General features: G+C 42.9%; 2 protein-coding genes across 2 annotated transcripts in view; one reads left to right on the forward strand and one right to left on the reverse strand.

Moving 5' to 3' along the window:
* Positions 1 to 14,324, forward strand: part of rnf41l (ring finger protein 41, like) — a 389,670-nt gene that overhangs the window by 174,069 nt on the left and 201,277 nt on the right. The gene's annotated exons all lie outside the window — the stretch shown is intronic.
* Positions 1 to 14,324, reverse strand: part of rad54b (RAD54 homolog B) — a 210,860-nt gene that overhangs the window by 48,803 nt on the left and 147,733 nt on the right. The window contains exons 7-8 of the mRNA XM_043688055.2: positions 4,044 to 4,251; positions 2,865 to 3,004 (exon numbers count right to left, since the gene is read on the reverse strand). Of these exons, the coding sequence (XP_043543990.1) occupies positions 2,865 to 3,004; positions 4,044 to 4,251 (348 nt within the window). The remainder of the gene's footprint in view (positions 1 to 2,864; positions 3,005 to 4,043; positions 4,252 to 14,324) is intronic.

A 14,324-nucleotide genomic window follows, 5' to 3' on the forward strand; every position in this document is an offset into this window, starting at 1 on the left:
CTATGTGATTGATATGAGGCCCTTCGAGGGCAATTTCATTAATCAGGAACTTTTACAGTACACGTCGAAGCCATGTGTGGTCATATTGCCCTGCATGCAAAAAGTGCCTAAACCTGTGGGATACAAATACTGGTCACAAAAAATATTAACTGCTTTTTTATTCATTGCAATTTGAAGACAGTCATCTCTGTGAAGCAAGAGCAATCAAAGGCAACCTTAAAAGTTACACCAGCTTGCTACAATTCACAAAGATAATCCAAGATCTCTCAGAAGCAAAATGCTATGATGCTGGAAATTTGATCAAATATAGAATTCTGGAGAAACTCATCAGGTCTGGCAGCATCTGTGAGGAGAGAAACAGAATTAACATGTTGAGTTTAGTAAGAAGAACTGAAAAAGACTCAAACCAGACTCGAAACATTAACTTGATTTCTCACTCCCCTGTTGCTGTCACACCCTGAAGAGTTCCTCCCGCATTCTCTATATTTATCCATAGGCTTCACAAGGCCATGAATCAGATTTCATCTCACTTTGAACTGTGAATATTCACCATTCTGATGTGAGGGGTAGGGAGATAAGTATCAGGAGTGATTCAGCACTTACAATCTCTTACTGTACTTGCACAACATGACTTGTGCTGCAATTATCAAAATAAGCTCCCTATGTCAAAAACCCATGTGGAGGTATTTCATGGCCCTCCTTGTTCAAGTCCTCCATGTCACACTGTATGGAGGAATATGTTAAACCAACAAGGGTCGGATGTCTTACAAAGATGGCTAGTAGGAGAATAGGATTGCCCTCTATAACCATGGCTGATGTCTCCATTATCCAGAAACATTTGACCAAGACTGAGCAGAGATAAATTATAGCCTATTCTTGGAGCAGACAATAGGTCTGCTGAAGATGAGAGTGCAATGCTTGGATCGGTCTGGAGACTGGGAGATGAAAGCATTGCCTTACAGTTCAGACAATATGTCACACAATCTAAGCATGCTGTGCTGAGCTGTGCATAACTGCAACGGGCAGAGAGGGAATGTAATGGACTTGAGCTAAGAGCACATTTAGCATGACAGAGCAATACAGTGCCAGATAGGACTTAATTAGCAGCCACTTCAGTACATGTGAGCTGGGCACAGTGATTATTTGTTGGCTGTAAATCTGCTGCTGCTCAAAGGTAAGCTGTTCCCAGAAGCCAATCCATCTTTTATTCCTGTGTTTTGTTCTTTACCTTTGCTGTTGCTAAATACATGTGATAGTTTTCAACTGTTTGAAGACTCCAGTATATAAGACCATAAGACATAGGAGTGGAAGTAAGGCCATTCGGCCCATCGAGTCCACTCCGCCATTCAATCATGGCTGATGGGCATTTCAACTCCACTTACCCGCATTCTCCCTGTAGCCCTTAATTCTTTGTGACATCAAGAATTTATCAATTTCTGCCCTGAAGACATTTAGCGTCCCAGCCTCCACTGCACTCTGAGGCAATGAATTCCACAGGCCCACCACTCTCTGGCTGAAGAAATGTCTCCGCATTTCTGTTCTGAATTTACCCCCTCTAATTCTAAGGCTGTGTCCACTGGTCCTAGTCTCGCCTAATGGAAACAATTTCCTAGCGTCCACCCTCTCCAAGCCATGTATTATCTTGTAAGTTTCTATTAGATCTCCCCTTAATCTTCTAACCTCCAATGAATACAATCCCAGGATCCTCAGCCGTTCCTCATATGTTAGACCTACCATTCCAGGGATCATCCGTGTGAATCTCCGCTGGACATGCTCCAGTGCCAGTATGTCCTTCCTGAGGTGTAGGGACCAAAACTGGACACAGTACTCCAAATGTGGCCTAACAAGAGCTTTATAAAGTCTCAGTAGCACAACGGTGCTTTTATATTCCAACCCTCTTGAGATATTTGACAACATTGCATTCGCTTTCTTAATCACGGACTCAACCTGCATGTTTACCTTTAGAGAATCCTCAACTAGCACTCCCAGGTCCCTCTGTACTTTGGCTTTACGAATTTTCTCACCGTTTAGAAAGTAGTCCATGTTTGTATTCTTTTTTCCAAAGTGCAAGACCTCGCATATGTTCCACATTGAACAATGAAATGATGTTATACTGCACTAGGCACTGGGGAAAGAGTAGCATTCCCTTAGGCAGGCTTCTAAGATGGAATAATGTTATTATGTGTAACCTGTATAGCTTGTTTCTTAAATATCAATAAATTTATGAACATGCACTTGTAATAAAATAATAGCTGTGCCAATTATGCATCCTGAGAAGTGTTTCTTTTGGTTCCCACCCCACTGCATACATGTTGAATGGCAACTCCTGGTTGACAGCATTTAATGGAATATGGCTGGGTTTAAAAAATAGTGCCAGCACCAGGAATCCTGGGAGGTGCCAGCAGAGTCAGATATTCCTGCTTCTGGCAAGGGAGAAAAAAAATGTAGAGAGCCACAGAGGTAATTAGGCAAGAAAATAGCATGAGAAAGAAAAGAGAAGAAACCTCCAGGAAAGTTTTGTCAAATTTGACAATTTCTGGTAAAATTCAACCCACTATCTTAACAACATTTAAATATTTTATGAACAAATAACTATTTGATTACTATCTAATGTCTCACTGGTAACTTTGTGGATTATCATTAAGACAGAATTTATATCAGCTAGGAAATAGCCCATGCTTCATAGTGCACAGACTTCCACGTCCAAATTCACACAGAGAAAGTGCCTTCACAGAAGAGCTAATGGAAGTCTACTGATAACTATAATTACATCCCTACATTAAACGTTTTCTGCCGAAAGGATGGATGGTCTCACTGTTGCAGTTTGTGCATTCATTTAAAAAAAAACAAATATTACATCTTACTTTTGTTGCAGAGGGCTGTTGAGACCTGATAATAGGCTCTTCATAAATCTTTCTGTAGGTGGAAGAGGATCCAATGATTCCTGGATTCACAAACTCTATTAGAGAGTAAAACTCTTGAAGATCATTTTGTACTGGAGTACCTAAACAGACAAAGATTTACGATGTACTATTTAAAAGTGACATAACACAAGCAAAACTTTTCTTTGGTAGAGTAAACACAAACATAAATAAATTGTGAAATGTCCTTATTTATCTTTGCACATTAATGACCTAGTTCAGAAAACATGTGATTGAGATAAGCTGTGAAACTGCCATAATGAAGAGTATTCTGTTCTTGGCAATGATTCGGCGGTCACAAATATTGGTTCTGAAGCAGAAAATTTCAGATTGCTAGTGCCTATCAGTACTCTCTTCTCATTGAGTATAAAATGTTTCATTTACATTGGTATTGTTGTGCATGCAATGATGAAAAGCTCAGACAAAATGCTTCTTTTTTCAGCAATTTCAAGTTCTGCTCCACAAAATCACAATTAGTATCAGTATAATTCATAAAAACTATTTATATTTACAAACAACAGTGGTGCTTTGTTTCTAGAGGAAGACAACAAAGGTTGCAAAGTTGTTCCACGTCTTTAGAAGCATACAATTTGCTTCATTTGTATGACGGGTAAATCTCCAAAAGGTAGACCCTTGCTTCTCCTCCAAAGCTATATACAATAGGTACAAGTTTTAATGAACAGAAGTATGTCGCTTTACAGGAAAAAGGTATTGCTCAGATGTTTTATGTTACATTCATAGAATCCCTATATTTGGCCCATCAAGTCCACACCAACCCTCCAATGTGCATCCCTCCCAGACCTACCTCTCTACCTTTTCCCTGTAGCTCTGCATTTCCCATGGCTAACCCACCGAGCCTGCACATCCCTGGACATTATGGGAAATTTAGCAAGGCTAATCCACCTAATCCAAAGTCTTTGGACTGTGGGAGAAAACTCTCCCAGTGCACCCAAAGGAAATCCAAGCAGACACCAGGAGAATGTGCAAACACCATACAGATAGTCGCCCAAAGGTGGATTGGAATCCCTAGCACTGAGAGGCATCAATGCTAACCATTCAGCCACGATGTACGCCTGACTGTGTAATATTTTCCAGATTTTTAATGATTTAGGAACAACTTACCAGTGAGAATCACTCTTCTGTCACAAGAGAGGCTAAGAATTGCTGTGGATGTCTTAATTGAACTATTTTTTAAACGGTGACCTTCATCACAAATTATCAGGTTAAATTCAAAGCCTTGAATTTGTTCTAAGCACCGCAGTAACATCTCATAGCTGATTATGAGGACAGGGTACAGCGGAGAATTGATGAAGTCTTCCACTTTGTGGTCCTTCAAAGTAAATACAAAATAAACAAGTAAATAAAACATGCAGAGAAATTAGCAAAGAAATTATCATGCAGACAAGTTTTCGTTTTGTAACATGACTGGATGGATTTCTATCAGATCATTGTGCCTTTCTTCAACACCAGACCACGGCTAATCTTCTCTCATTTATGTTCCCATGCAAAGCTGCCAATTTTAATGCCAATATATATGAAAATGGAGGGAGTTTGGAATGACATTTATCTCAGACCAGGATTAATTCAAGTGTTAATTCAAGTATAGCATGAAATTCATTACTGATTGCCGACTTCTGTTTCCCTGCCTTGCCCGTGATCATGCTATTTGCTGTCTTGGTCTATTCAGTGATCCACACCCTGAGATTTTCAAACAACTTTAAAATGCTCCCAAATCACCTGCTATCTTTATAGACAGTCCATATTCAAGATTGTTTTTAAAAGCTTTTCTTCAATCTTCTCTCCTCCGCATCCATCAAAAATCTTTCAGCAGCCCCCTTCTGTCCTAATGCACAGACTCTCAATCTGGCACTGAGTGGCTACCAATGGAGAACCTCCCAGAGTGCCACCTGCAAATCCATTGTAATTGCTGATTGGTCTTGGGGAGGCTCAGGAATGTTGTGCAGCTCCCATATAATCCCTGACCTCGTTAGTAGTACTTAGGTCAGCGATAGCTGGTATGAAGGCAGGATTCTTATATGGAGTCCTTCCCACAACTTTGTTAAATTTTTGCCTAAGTTGGGAATCCAATGTGAATATAGGAACACAAGACCTAGGAACAGGAGTAGACCATCTGGCCCTTTGAGCCTGCTCCACTCTTTAATAAGATCAGGGCTGATCTTTTCATAGCCACAGCTCCACTTACCCGCCCTTTCTCCATAACCCTTAATTCCTTTACTATTCAAAAAAGTATCTAACTTAGCTTCAAAACGATTTACTGAGGAAACCTGGGCATGAATTCGATAGATTAACAACCCTCTGGGTGAAGAAGTTTCTTCTCAATTCAGTCCGAAATCTGGTCTCCCTAATTTTGAGGCTATGCCCACTTGTCTAAGCTACACCCACCAGTGAAAACATCCTCTCTACCTCTATCTTATCTATTCCCTTCATAATTTTATATGTTTCTATAAAATCCCCCCCTCATTCTTCTAAATTCCAATCTGGGTAATCCAAGATGGAGGATGGGAAAAATATCCGGCTACACTAGCTGCTCCTTTTTGGAGGTATTTTAGGCATTAGAGGTAATTTCCTTGAATTCCAGGAGCATCAATTACTGTTTTATATGCTGGTGCGTTGCTTTGGAACTTTGAAGAGAAAAAAAAGTTGAAACAACAGCACTTTTAAAAGGGAGAGGAACAGGCAAAGGAAGCACATGGTGAGGTCAGTGTAGGAGACAGAGAGAGAAAGAAACTGTGAACCTGCACAGTTAATGCCTTTGCTGTTTGAATTCACGTATCGCTGGACATCAGACTGCGGCTGGGAAAATGAACAAACAGTGAAATGCATAACTGATCTTGGAGGAGCCTATTTGGGAGAGGTCACAGCACAGAAACAGATAAGTGGATATTTTAAGCATGGCCTTATAGTAAGTCTGCAGTAGTGAGTAGAGTGGGTTCTTTCTTGATTATATGTTTTATTGAGATATGTCTCTTGATTAAACACAAAACTTAAGCCAGAAGTATTAATTTAACCTGGATCAGTTTTTTTGTAGAGGAATAAGATAGTGCTATTTTCTGGGTCTGTAGATTGAAAGAAGCAAAAATGGCCTTTAGTAGAATGATATGCTCTTCTTGTCAGATGTGGGAGTTGAGGGAGACTTTACAGGTTACTGAGGATTACATCTGCAATAAATGCTGTTGGTTGCGAATCCTGTCAGATCGAATGGATCGATTGGAGAGACAGAGGCAATGATGAATTTGCAAGAGCAAGGGGATGTTATGGATGGATGGCAATTATAGGAAGGGAGAAAAGTCGCAGATACAGTCACATAGATAGGTTAACTCCAGGAAAGGTAAGAGAGGTAGGCAGTTAGTGCAGGAGTCTTCTGTGGTTATACCCATTTCAAACAAGTGTATGCTGTTTTGGAAAATGTAGCTGGTTTGGTTAAGAAAGAGACGGAAGCATATCTCAGGTATAGACAGGATAGATCAAGTGAATCCTTAGAAGAGTATAAAGGAAGTAGGAGTATACTTAAGAGGGAAATCAGGAGGGCAAAAAGGGGACATGAGATAGCTTTGACAAATAGAGTTAAGGAGAATCCAAAGGGTTTTTACAAATACATTAAGGACAAAAGGGTAACTAGGGAGAGAATAGGGCCGCTCAAAGATCAGCAAGGCAGCCTTTGTGTGGAGCCGCAGGAGATGGGGGAGATACTAAACAAGAATTTTGCATCAGTATTTACTCTGGAAAAGGACATGGAAGATATAGAATATAGGGAAATAGATGGTGACATCTTGAAAAATGTCCATATTATAAGAGGAGAAAGTGCTGGATGTCTTGAAATGCATAGAAGTGGATAAATCCCCAGGACCTGATCAGGTGTACCCTCGAACTCTGTGGGAAGCGAGGGAAGTGATTGTTGGGTCTCTTACTGAGATATTTGTATCATTAATAATCACAGGTGAGGTGCTGGAAGACTGGAGGTTGGCTAACATGGTGCCACTGTTTAAGAAAGGTGATAAGGACAGTGGTGGGCAAGTTGTTGGATGGAATCCTGAGGGGCAGGACATACATGTATTTGGAAAGGCAAGGACTGATTCGGGATAATCAACATGGCTTTATGTGTGGGGAATCGTGTCTCACAAACTTGATTAAGTTTTCTGAAGAAGTAACAAGGTTCCCCATGGGAGACTGGTTAGCAAGGTTTGACCTCATGGAATACAGGAAGAACTAGCCATTTGGATACAGAACAAGCTCAAAGGTAGAAGACAGAGGGTAGTGGTAGAAGCTTGATTTTCAGACTGGAGGCCTGTGACCAGTGGAGTGCCACAAGGATTGGTGATGGTCCCACTAGGTGATCATAAGAGCTGTAGTTAGTAAGTTTGCAGATGACACCAAAATTGGAGGTATAATGGACAGTGAAGAAGGTTAGTTCAGATTATAATGGGATCTTGATCAGAAGGGCAAATGGGCTGAGTGGCAGATGGAGTTTAATTTCAATAAATGTGAGGTGTTGCATTTTTGGAAAGCAAATCTTAGCAGGACTTATACACTTAATGGTCAGGTCCTAGGGAGTGTTGCTGAACAAAAAGACCTTGGAGTACAGGTTCATAGCTCCTTCAAAGTGGAGTTGCAGGTAGATAGGATAGTGAAGAAGTGTTTTCCTTTATTGGTCAGAGTATTGAGTATAGGAGTTGGGAGGTCATGTTGAAGCTGTACAGGACATTTGTTTGGCCACTATTGGAATATTGCATGCAGTTCTGATGTTGTGAAACTTGAAAGGGTTCAGAAAAGGTTTACAAGGATGTTGCCAGGGTTGGAGGATTTGAGCTATAGGGAGAGGTTGAATCAGCTACGGCTGTTTTCCCTGGAGCGTCGTGGCTGAAGGGTGACCTTATAGAGGTTTATAAAATCATGAGGGGCCTGGATAGGTTAAATAGACAAAGTCTTTTCCCTGGGGTCGGGGAGTCCAGAACCAGAGGGCATAGGTTTAGGATGAGAGGGGAAAGGTATAAAGAGACCTAAGGGGCAACTTTTTCATGCAGAGGGTGGTATATGTATGGAATAAGCTGCCAGAGGAAATGGTGGAGGATAGTATAATTGCAACATTTAAAAGGCATTTGGATAGGTATATGAATAGGAAGGGTTTGGAGGGATATGGGCCAGGTGCTGGCAGGTGGGACTAGATTCGGTTGGGATATCTGGTCAGCATGGACGAGTTGGACCAAAGGATCTGTTTCGGTGCTGTCCATCTCTATGACTATGATATAATCCCAGTCTAATCAGTCTTGCCTTGTAACCCAACCCTCTCAACTTCAGAATTAACCCAGTGAATCTGCTCTGTACCCCTCTAGTGCCAGTATATCCTTTCTCAAGTAAGGACACCAAAACTGCATGCAGTACACCAGGTATGGCCTCACCAGCGCCATATACAGCTACAACATAATCTCCCTCTTTTTAAACTCAATTCCTTTAGCAATGAAGGACAACATTTCGTTTGCCTTCCTAATTATCCGTTTGCACCTGCAGGCCAAATTTCTGTGATTCATGCACAAGGACACCCAGCATGCTGTAATTTTTTTTACCATTCAAATAATGTCGTTTTTATTGTTATTCCTACCAAAATGTATGACTTCACATTTATTAATATTGTACTCCATCTGCCAGACTTTTGCCCACTCACTTAAAGTATCTATGTCCCTCTGCAAAGTTTCACATTCCTCTGTACGCTTTGCCCTACCACTCATCTTAGTGCCAGCCACAAACTTTGACACACTTCACGTGGTCCCCAACTCCAAATCATCTATATAACTTGCGAATAATTGCAGTCCCAACACTGATCCCTGAGGCAAACCATGAGTTAATTTCTGGTTGGCAGTTAATTTGAGTTTCTATAATGCATGAACCAATTCTATTAACCAATCCTCTATCCATGTTAATACATTACCCATAACGCCATGCATCGATATCTTATGTAGCAGCCTTTTGTGCGGCACTTTATCGAATGCCTTTTGGAAATCTAGGTACAGCACATCTACTGCGTCCCTGTTGTCCACTGTGCTTGTAATGTCTTCATAGAATTCGAATAGATTAGTTAAGTATGACCTGACTTTCATGAACCCATGCTGCTTCTGCCCAATGGGACAATCTCTATCGAGATGTTATGAGATACTGTGTTATGAGATAGTACTATAGGCTATCTTTATTAACTCACTCATCACCTCGTTATATTCATTAAAAGCAGGTTCCTGTTCATTCATTCATAGCCCTTTAATAACCCATTATTTACTACAACATGGTTTCATTCATTCATTCATAAAACCAGTTCTGTAGTATCCAAATTTAAAAACAACCCTTTCAAACCCATTACTGCATTTCCACACCTTAAAAGCTATCCCCAACAAGTCTCAATAAAATATCAGAATATTAATCAGCCCTTACCAACCATCTTGTGGACCTGAATAGATTAAGTACCTGTTAAATGCCTTGAAACTGGGCCATTATCCCTTTAAGAAACTAACTGACAAAACAGTGCTTCCATGAAATTGCATGAATTAATGAAACTCATACCAGCAAATAGTAAATAAATCTCATCATACAGCTGCAAAAATCAGTTTAACATCATTTATTATCTTATTACGATTTCTAACTTACTTACAGCATATAGCCCTTGTATTTTTACTAACAGTTACTAATTTAAAAGATAAATGGGCTAACATCTCCTAATTATGCAAGCAGACTGGACAGACATCCCATCCGAAGTAGCAGCCAGAATTTATCATGTTTTCACCCATCTCCTGTCTCCCAGGGCAGATGCCCTTCAACCCTTTCTGTACTATAGATAAAAAATGTAACACTATAGCAATGAGATTTTAATATATGTAAGAGCTGTGTATTATGGCGCTCTTGTAAGAACTGTATTTCGGGATTCTATTGCTGCCTTGACTTTGTGCTGTGATTGCTGAATAAAAAGGCTGTTTTTCGCCACTCACTGATTTCGGTCATTATTTGAACACGAACCCACAACTTAGCATTGTTGGACAGGATCGCTGGGAACATAGTCTAAACTGATGGGTCATTGACAGTTCTTCGAGGATAAGAAACTTCCATCTGAGAGTTGTGATCTAGTCCCTGAACGCGATGCCAAACCTTTCGTGAATTGTCTGTTTTATTTATTTTGAATCCCCTGCCTCTAGACCTCAGATCTGCTAACTTTAGATTAGATTAGATTACATTACAGTGTGGAAACAGGCCCTTCGGCCCAACAAGTCCACACCGACCCGCCGAAGCGAAACCCACCCATACCCCTACCGAACACTACGGGCAATTTAGCATGGCCAATTCACCTGCCCCTGCACATCTTTGGACTGTGGGAGGAAACCGGAGCACCCGGAGGAAACCCACGCAGACACGGGGAGAACGTGCAAACTCCACACAGTCAGTCGCCTGAGGCGGGAATTGAACCCAGGTCTCAGGCGCTGTGAGGCAGCAGTGCTAACATAGTCTATGGTAGGGAATTCCCCATGGCAGAGCTGAAAATGTGTTGCTGGAAAAGCGCAGCAAGTCAGGCAGCATCCAGGGAACAGGAGAATCGACGTTTCGGGCATAAGCCCTTCTTCAAGGGCTTATGCCCGAAACGTCGATTCTCCTGTTCCCTGGATGCTGCCTGACTTGCTGCGCTTTTCCAGCAACACATTTTCAGCTCTGATCTCCAGCATCTGCAGACCTCACTTTCTCCTCAAAGAATTGCCCATGGCAGAAAATTGTCCATGACGTGTGAATTCGGGTGATCATGAGTGACCCTGGGAAACTGCCTACAATCTTCAGAGGTGAGCTAGCCCCTCCTGACATAACTGAGGAAGAAATAGCTGTGGAACTACCTTGAGGTACAGCTCTCGTTAGGGAACACCCTAACCAAGATCGGGCAGGAGTATAATGTGGCCCAAGAACAGCGGACCCTAGGTGACATGAGATGGGTTTGGGGAAAAAACATTTGATAGAAAAATAAAGGCAGGGTTAAATGGTCCCTTACATTAATGGGACAAATTTGCCAAAGAAATGAAGTCATGCCCCGATCAGCCCATGATTGTGAAGTAACTCAACTTAAAGAGCAATGAAAACCAATGCATGACCAGATGCAGAAAGAAAGATCTAAACAGGAAACAGCTCAATTTAAAATTCAGGAGCTTAAAAAAAAGAACAAGAAGGATGAGATAACAATCCTGCCAGTTTCTTCCCCGGTTCTCAAGCACACACAGAATTTGTACCCGATCACCCAAAACATCCAGGAAGGGATTCGGAAAAACTAGTTATTGCCCTTGGAAAACAGAGGGACTCCAGCAGTGAAGGTGATGAGGACCTCATATCCCCAGTACAATTTTTACAAACCTTTAAAATCAGGTAAGATAGAAAAAATGGTCAGGCAGAGATTAGAGGATGGCCCTGAGGTGATTGTTCTGGTACTATGGACTGAAATGCACACTGTGCATGGATTTGCGACCCCTGAGAATATGGACAGGTGGTCTAAAGAAATGCATCACCCAAAGAAAGGGCCAATGAAGACATGGGAAAGCCTAGACCAGTTAGGCGGAATATACATGTTCCATTCTCTGGGACAGGGTACAGATTCTGAATGTTATAGTAACTAAAAGAGAAGGATGCCACCTTCATGAGGCAGTCAAAGATGCTTTTGGAGAGTACAAGCAAGAACTGCAAATTAACTGGAATGCAATAAAACAATAGTTACAGGGGTATAGTGCACATAAGACTGATTAGACAAAAGTCACAGTTTGCTATCAAAAACCCACAGAAGTTACAGAATATGAGGAAAGGTTTAGGACAATCTGGAAAGAATATGCAGAAGTCTCAAATGTGCAGGATGACAGCAATTTTGTGATTATGGCCCACTGACGTCTGCTTTTGTGGCCGGACTTAAACCTGAGCTCACTAAAATATTAAAGCTCAACAAACCGGACTGAGACCAGAGGGGGACTAATTACTGTGAATTGGTGGACCAGCCCGGCAGCTCGACAGAGATATGGGCGTCAAACTGCAAGCCCTACAGATGAAGCAAATGGGACAGACCCTTAATAACACTGGGAGAACTCAAGACAAATGCCCAAGAAAAAGTTATGTCTGTAAGAAGGAAGGCAACTGGGCCAGGAGGTGCTGGCAAAAAGGAAAGGGGAGAAATTGCCTACTAAGCAATGAGGAAGAGGAGACCCTGGAAGTGGGGAGTAACACCAATCTCCTAGAATGGTTTAAAAAGCTAACCATCCACGAACAGCAGGAGCTGCTAAAGTTGACAAAAAAACTGAAAGAGCCTGCCTGGTACCCCTTTATGCTCCTACTGGCTTTTTGCTAGCAGGGGGGAGGCGGACTACATCTGAACATGAGAGCCAACAACCTGGACATTGAGTGTCTTTTGGACACAGAAACAAATCAACGTGCCTACCTCAGAATTGAAGAGTGTGTTGCTTGAAAAGCACAGCCAATCAGGCAGCATCTGAGGAGTAGGAGAGTCTATGTTTCGAGCATAAGCCCCTCACCAGGAATGAGGGAGTGGCCCAAGGGGGCTGCGAGATAAATGGGGGTTGGAGGGGGGGGGCGGTGTTGGGGTGGTAGGAAGCTGGGCTGCAGTGGGGAGGTAGCTGGGAATGCGATAGGCAGATGACGGTGGGGTGAAGGTGATGTGTTGCACCAACCTCTACACCGCTGAATCCAGGTGCCAACTTGCAGACACCTCCTCGGCCACAACCTCACTTCCCATCAACAAATATCATCTCCGACCATCCACAACCTCATCATCTCAGGGGATCTCCCACCACAGCCTCCAACCTCAGTTCGGCAACCCCACACCGCCCAGTTCTACCTCATACCCAGAATTCACAAACCTGACTGCCCCAGTCAACCCATCATCTCAGCCTGCAACTGCCCCATCAAACTTAACTCTGCATACCTTGACACCATCCTGTCCCCCTTGGTTCAGGATCTCACCACATACATTTGGGACACCACCAACACTCTCCACCTCCTCCATTACTTTTGTTTCTCCGGCCCCCAACGCTTCATCTTCGCATCAAGTCCCTTTACACATCAATTCAACATGATGAAGGCCTCCAAGCCTTCCATTTCTTCCTCTCCTGCTGACCCGAGTACCCTTCAACTGACACATTCATTCGATTGGTTGAACTGATCCTCACTTTCAACAATTTCTCCTTCGAATCCTCCCACTTCCTCCAGACCAAAGGGGGAGCCATGGGCACCCAAATGGGCCCCAGCTTTGCCTGCCTTTTCTTCGGGTACATGGAACAGTCCATCTTCCAGAGCTACAGTGACACCCCTCCCCACCTTTTCCTCCGTCACATTGATAACTGTATCAGTGCCACCTCTTGCTCCCACAAAGGGATTGAACAGTTCATCAACGTCATGAACACATTCCAACCCGACTATCTCAGACACCTCCCTCCCCTTCCTGGACCTTTCCATTTCCATTTATGGCGACTGACACAACACGGACATCTACTTCAAACCCAATGACTCCCACAGCTATCCGGACTATACCTCCTCCCACCTTGCCTCCAGTAAAAATGTTATCCCTTATTCCCAATTCTTCCACCTCCGCAGTATCTGCTCCCAAGAGGACCATATCCACCACAGAACATCCCAGATGTTCCTCCTTCAAAGACTGCAATTTCCCCTCCCATGTAGTTGAAGATGCTCTCCAGCGCATCTCCACTTCCCACATCTCCGCTCTTGAACCTCACCCCTCAAATCACAACAAAGACAGAACCCCCTGCCTCCCTGGTCCGCACCTTCTACCCCACCTACCTCGGATACATCACATCATCCTCTGCTATTTCCACCATCTACAAACATACCACATCACCAGGGATATACTTCCTGCCCCACCCCATTTACGTTCCGGAAAGACAATTCCCTCTGCGACTCCCTTGCTAGGTCCATGCCCCCCACCAACTCACTCTCCACTCGCTGCACCTTCCCCTGCCACCACAAGAAGTGCAAATGCTGCACCCACACCTTTCCCCTCACCTCCCTCCAAGACCCCAAAAGATCTTTCCACATCCGACAGAGATTTACCTGTACTTCCACACAGGTCATCTCAGTGTCTTTGGTTCTCGATGTCGTGTCTTCTACATTGGGAAGACAGGACGGCAACTTGCGGAAATTTCAGAGAACATTTCTGGGATACACACTAAACAGCCCCACCACCCTGTGGCTAAACAATTTAACGCCCTCTCGCCAGGGACATGCAAGCCCTTGCCTCCACCACCGTCAAAATCTAGCCACTGCCATAGTCTAGAAGAATGCCTCATCTTCCGCCTTGGGACCCTCCAACCATATCAATATGTATTTCACCAGTTTCCTCATTTCCCCTCCACCCAT

The sequence above is a fragment of the Chiloscyllium plagiosum genome, unplaced genomic scaffold, assembly GCF_037043375.1.
Source record: "Chiloscyllium plagiosum isolate Xiang-an unplaced genomic scaffold, Cpla_swu_hap1 HiC_scaffold_4, whole genome shotgun sequence".
Classification (NCBI taxonomy): domain Eukaryota; kingdom Metazoa; phylum Chordata; class Chondrichthyes; order Orectolobiformes; family Hemiscylliidae; genus Chiloscyllium; species Chiloscyllium plagiosum.